The 6,627-nt window shown below is 32.0% G+C and overlaps 1 protein-coding gene across 1 annotated transcript; it reads right to left on the bottom strand.

Annotated features, from left to right (window-relative positions):
* Window positions 1–2,585: 2,585 nt before the first annotated feature.
* Window positions 2,586–4,911, bottom strand: LOC134723330 (short-chain collagen C4-like). The gene is made up of 5 exons (XM_063586951.1): window positions 4,859–4,911; window positions 4,586–4,758; window positions 3,922–3,990; window positions 3,114–3,350; window positions 2,586–2,840 (listed from the first exon to the last, which is right to left on the bottom strand). Exons 2-5 carry the CDS (start codon window positions 4,755–4,757, stop codon window positions 2,602–2,604), a joined length of 717 nt encoding a protein of 238 aa, XP_063443021.1. The 5' UTR covers window position 4,758; window positions 4,859–4,911; the 3' UTR covers window positions 2,586–2,601.
* Between the last annotated feature and the right edge of the window lie 1,716 nt (window positions 4,912–6,627).

The following is a 6,627-nucleotide window of genomic DNA, read 5'->3' as shown; positions in this document are numbered from 1 at the left end:
ATGTCTTGATTCAATAATGAGTAGGCTCATATCCTTTCTCTATAGCTTCCATTTGTATAAGTTAAATTTTCAATCCTGCAGGAGAATAAATAATGATAAATAAACTTGTTTTCTATATTTTTCTATATCTGGTAATAGTTATCAAAGGTACCAGGCTTATGATTTGATACTCAAGACGCGCGTTTCGTCTACATAAGACTCATCAGTAACGCTCAGATCAAATTAGTTAAAAATCCTAACAGGAACATGTAAAGAGTTGAATAGCATTGAGGACCCAAACACAGTCCTTAACCTTTGACCTCTTGACCCAAAAATCAAAACATATTCTCCCATCAAATTGAAAACAACACGTTATTTCGTGTGTCTGAAACGTTTTTTTCTGGATTTAACTTCACCAAGGACCTACGAATATTAGTAAGCCAAGGATATATAATAACGAATAACCGAAACAGTTACAGATCTGCGATTAATTTCATATCAATGAAGCAAAGAAAACACAGGTTTCCAAGCGAACACATTTTTCCTAGCACAATTTTTGTAATAGCATTAATTTTTTATTCCGACAGCGATAGGGTTCTTCATTCTTTTATCTGAATGCGTTTCATTAAAATATCAAGCAAGGGGGATTCTTATGTTATCAAAACCGTTTATATCGGTAACTTGGACGGAAGAAACAAACAGACAACAACGCTCTTGCATTGTTATATGATAACACATTATTATACCACTGCTGTTTGAATGTTGCTCAGCTTCGGTAGTGATATGAACTATAACATTTTTTTCTTTTTATATTATCCATTGATAAATAAAAACTTTACTGAGAAACTAAGATGCCAACTTCCTCAACCAAAATTGACCAAAGTCAAAGTTAGCGTTTCCTTTTCTGTACACTGGGTACGTTATTTTGCGTTAAAACTTACTTTCAAATGCCTGGGTCGTAACGTTTTTTATGAAGTTACAGCGCTGCGAACGCACGAAATGTATCACTTGTCATATTACTATGAAATTTGATGAATAGATAACGTAAAACATCACGATTGATTGATTCATATGTGTTTAACACCATTTTCAGCACTTATTTCGTTCTGTCTTTATTGGTGGAGTAAGGTGAAGTGCACAGATAAAAAAAATCTCAAAGGAGAACTGACAATCAATTACAAAGCACCTGATACGCACCGGATTCTAATAATCGATAATGGTAAAATTTTGAATATTTTTTTAATCCTTAAACATCAAAGGGGAGTATCTAAACAATAAAAAACAACATGAGAATCCTGTTTGAGAATTTAAACTATTTTAGAATTTAAAATTTTATTAAAACCACTGGGTCGATGCCACTGCTGTTGGACGTTTCGTCCCCGAGGGTATCACCAGCCCAGTAGTCAACACTTCGGTGTTGACATGAATATCAATAATGTGGTCATTTTTATAAATTTCCTGTTTACAAAACTTTGAATTTTTCGAAAAACTAAGGATTTTCTTATTCCAGGCATAGATTACCTTAGCCGTATTTGGCACAATTTTTTTGAATTTTGGATCCTCAATGCTCTTCAACTTTTTACTTGTTTGGCTTTATAAATATTATGATATGAGCGTCACTGATGAGTCTTATGTAGACGAAACGCGCGTCTGGCGTACTAAATTATTATCCTGGTACCTTTGACAACTATTAACACCACTGGGTCGATGCCACTGCTGTTGGACGTTTCGTCCCCGAGGGTATCACCAGCCCAGTAGTCAACACTTCGGTGTTGACATGAATATCAATAATGTGGTCATTTTTATAAATTTCCTGTTTACAAAACTTTGAATTTTTCGAATAACTAAGGATTTTCTTATTCCAGGCATAGATTACCTTAGCCGTATTTGGCACAATTTTTTTGAATTTTGGATCCTCAATGCTCTTCAAGTTTTTACTTGTTTGGCCTTATAAATATTTTGATATGAGCGTCACTGATGAGTATTATGTGGACGAAACGCGCGTCTGGCGTACTAAATTATAATCCTGGTACCTTTGACAACTATTAACACCACTGGGTCGATGCCACTGCTGGTGGACGTTTCGTCCCCGAGGGTATCACCAGCCCAGTAGTCAACACTTCGGTGTTGACATGAATATTAATAATGTGGTCATTTTTTATAAATTTCCTGTTTACAAAACTTTGGATTTTTCGAAAAACTAAGGATTTTCTTATTCCAGGCATAGATTACCTTAGCTGTATTTGGCACAATTTTTTTTGAATTTTGGATCCTCAATGCTCTTCAACTTTTTACTTGTTTGGCTTTATAAATAGTTTGATATGAGCGTCACTGATGAGTCTTATGTCGACGAAACGCGCGTCTGGCGTACTAAATTATAATCCTGGTACTTTTGACAACTATTAGAACCTCTCATAAAATAATGATAATGCCAGAAGACTCCATACTTCTTATCCTCAATACCAACAAATCGGCTTACTCAAACTTATATCATATGACCAGTCACCTAGTAACCTGTTATTCACGTTTGACTTTTAATCTAAGTACATGCACAATATACGAACATTTAAATTAAACTGTTACATATGAAATACGTGAACAAAGGAGAGTGTTATATTTTTTTTATTTTGTACAAACTGTACAAAGTACTTCTGTATTATCTTTGTATGGGGGACATCTCAGACTACCACATTTTGCTCTGACAGGATATAACAAGGCACCATTTTCGCCTGATGATCGACTGTCGAATGGTTTAGCGTGTCCATCCATACATATAAAATCTTTATTGTTATAAGTTTTATGTTCACTCATTAAGAAACCATTGTACTCGGAATGCCATCCATTGTAACAGGACTTCCTTCCTACATAAAAAAATATCACAATATAAAAATGTGCAATTTCTATATTAAAACCCGTTTATACTTTTTACTTCGAATAAATGACTGCAATAATACAGAACAAAATATTATTTAAAACCGTTGCTTTCAAGATTAGATAAGTTGCACATTATATTCAACAATAGCATAAAGCAATATCATGTAACGATCTAGGTTCATGATGATACTATTATTTAAAAACAAATTTGTTATACTTTTCAAGTTAATGAACAAATTGAATGTTAATAATAAAACTACCTGGTATCATTAACACAGAAACTTTTCCTTTTCGCCTGCACACAGAGCATGGTACCTCTTTATCGTACAAACTTGTAGGTAAACCAGATGTTTTCGTTTTTGAATCTATCTCGTACTCGGCACCATATAATTCATCATTAGCATATGAGTATGCTTCGCCATTTTCAGGATCACTTGGTAAACAGAGGTAGTTAGAACCTCCTCCTTTATTGCCATAATAGTTACCTCCAACCTGTCCTGAATAAGTTTAAGGTATTATTACAATACAAATGGTGTTTTCAGATTATCTTTATGTATTTAACAATGATAAATATAAACATGTATATGAATTGAGAAGATAAACTCGACTTTTTAATATGTGTGGTAGATTGCTACGCAAGCATTATCATTTTTTTGTTTTTTTGAAAGGATCTTTTTAAATAACGTCGACCTTTATTCGTAGCCTAGTCATATCGTTTAGATTTAACTTAAATATTATACATACAAAAAAGTGATTTTCATCGAATACCAGGCTTACTCTAATTGAAGTAGATTATTTGTGTAATGGAATTTGAGGTAGTTGTTGATAAGAAAGCGACTGATAAGATAACTTACAAGATTTTTAATATATCTAACTAATGAATACAAATAGGTAAAACAGGTTTTTTACCAGCACTGACCTAAATATTTATTTTGTATTTATCAAAGAAGAAAAAACAATAGAAAGCGGGGTAAACTGTCTTTTACTGTCTAGCGCGTTCGTCTATCTGTAGGAACTTATCAAACTATTTTTTGATTGGCATGATAATAATAATGTAAAAAATTATACCTGTATACACAATGTCCGATTTTTCGGGACATGTTTTCTTGCCCCATCTGACATATGTCACACCAATATCTAAAATTTAGAAAGATAATCGTTAATTAACAGTATGATACCTTATTAAAGATAATTTACAACATGCCTATTCCGACGTTAAAATATGTCGGTGAAAATACTTGACACATTACTTTAAACGTGTACGTCATTTGATTCCGTTTACAATTATGTGTTATGTGCCAATACAATTTGTACAAAACGTTTTAGTGTGGGTAAAAAACAAAATTATAATACTCATTTGCATTGATAAAATACATTTGTTTTAAGAAAAATATACATAAGTTAAGAAAAAAAGTTATATGATAATACCGAGTAGGTTCATTTGACACAAAGACATGCTTTCGCTGTTTTTGCATTCTACTACAGTTTTCTGATCTGTGATATTAATGATAGTGACTTTTCCCATTTATGACATTTTGACTGAGCATGAATTTGTATAATGAGTGATGCATACATAACAGGAGAGTCTTAACTTGTCGACACATAATGAATATCCGAATATCTGTTTTTCCATTGTTCCGTAATTGAATTTTGGTTGGACTCTGAAGTCGATTTTTCGTTATAATTTTTTGTTTTGTTACCTTGATTCGTATATTTTCTACTTTTTTCTTACCCTGGTGTGAATGTGTTTCAGGGCAGTCAGCCTTCCTTGAGGTGTGCAAGTAATGCTTCATCATATCAATAAGAGATTGGTCTGATGGTGTCAGGTTGTATTTTGTACAATCATTTCCATAAGTACTGACTACCAAGGCAACAATGACAGTGGTAAAGCTGAATGGAGACATTCTGAAAATGAAGTACTCGTCATCATATGATAGAATAAAATATAACAAATCAAATTAACAACAGTTTGAACAAAAGAACATAAACACATTTTACTTTTTACCTTACTGACTTTCAGGAATTCGTCTTATCGTTTATGCAGTACCTTCATTTCATCTTATATCATGGATTGATCAATATTTGTTTAATGTGAATATAGCGTGTAGAATAAATACGATAGCGTAACAAGATATTTTGATATTTCAAATCAAATTGCATTTCTCTTAATTCTATAAATTTCAAAGAATAAGTATATTATTTCAACCGTGACTTTTATATATTTTATTCAAAGCACCATTGATTTTCTATGTTAAGTTCTGCAAAGTAATGGCTATTTTGTCTTAAGTTGAAATACAGTGGCAGTAATTTTATGTCAAAACTATACCTTAGCATGACGTCTATTTTCCCTGAACTAGTATACATTTTTGTGTAGGGACTAGTTGAAGAACGCCTCCGGGTGCGGGAGTTTCTCGCTGCATTGTTGGCCTTCGGGTAATGTCTGCTCTTTGGTCGGGTTGTTGTCAATTTAAATTTTTATTTATCCTGACTTGTTCTGAAAATTCAACATACATGAAATGGTCTTTACTTTTTGGGTCAGTCGTAAAAAAATCGTATGGTGCAATTTTTGTAAAAATTGAATTAAAATCGAGAAATAATTCCAAATTGAAAAATGGTCAACAGTGTTGAAGAGAGAAAAATTAACATGTAGCTTCATTTTCTTTTGTCAAAATGCAAAACTTATGTACGTTTAATACTTTTCAAAAATAAAAGAAGTAATTTTGCGAGAAAAAAAAAGATTTTTTTAACAATTTTGGAATTTTTTATAAAAATGGTGCCAATTTTCATATTTTTTCTTCATTTTTTAGATATTTTTGGCTTGAAACCCAAGTTAATGATGTTCGTTTTATTAAAAAAATAACTTGTTGAATACATATCTTTATCACTTTATTATTCTGGATTTTATACATTTTTACACACTCCCCCTTTTCAATCAAATTTCCGAAATCGCTTTCTCTGTTAATTATCATTAAGTTAACGGACCTAAACGCTTCGAAAAAGAGTTTGAATAACCACGAAGGCATTGTTTTTGGTACAAAAATTACGATAGTTTAAAAAAAATTAAAAAGACCATAGAAGCTGAGATGTCAACGTTTTTTCTTGGTAGAAAACCAATATCTTATTGTTCTTCGTCAATTTGCACTCTCAAAAAGCATAGATCAGGAATAACTATTAAAAAATAACTTTAATACTCATTTGCATTGATTAAATACTTTTTTTTTTTAATAAAAATATACAACAATTAAGAAAAACAGTTATATGATAATACCGAGCAGTTTCATTTGACACAAATACATGTTTTCGCGGTTTTTGCATACTTCTATAGTTTTCCAATCTGTGATATTAATGATTGTGACTTTTTCCAATTATGACATTTTGACTGAGTATGAATTTGTACTATGGGTGATGAATACATAACAGGAAAGTCTTAACTTGTTGACACATAATGAATCTCCGAATCTCTGTTTAATCGATATATCAGTTGCTTTTCAATTGTTCCGTAATTTGATTTTGATTTGACTCCGAGTTCGATTTTTCGTTATAAGTTTTGCTGTGTTACCTTGATTTGTATATTTTTCTAATTTTTTATTACCTTGTTGTGAAGGTGTTACCGGACAGTCCGCCTTCCGTGAGGTATGCAAGTAATGCTTCATCATATCAATAAGAGATTGGTCTGATGGTGTCAGTCTTTATTTTGTACAATCATGTCCATAAACACTGACTACAATGGCAACAATAACAGTGGCACAGCTGAATGTAGACATTCTGAAAATG

Source organism: Mytilus trossulus, chromosome 6 (genome assembly GCF_036588685.1).
Source record: "Mytilus trossulus isolate FHL-02 chromosome 6, PNRI_Mtr1.1.1.hap1, whole genome shotgun sequence".
NCBI classification, from domain to species: Eukaryota; Metazoa; Mollusca; class Bivalvia; order Mytilida; family Mytilidae; genus Mytilus; species Mytilus trossulus.
This window is presented reverse-complemented; position numbering and strand designations above follow the sequence as displayed.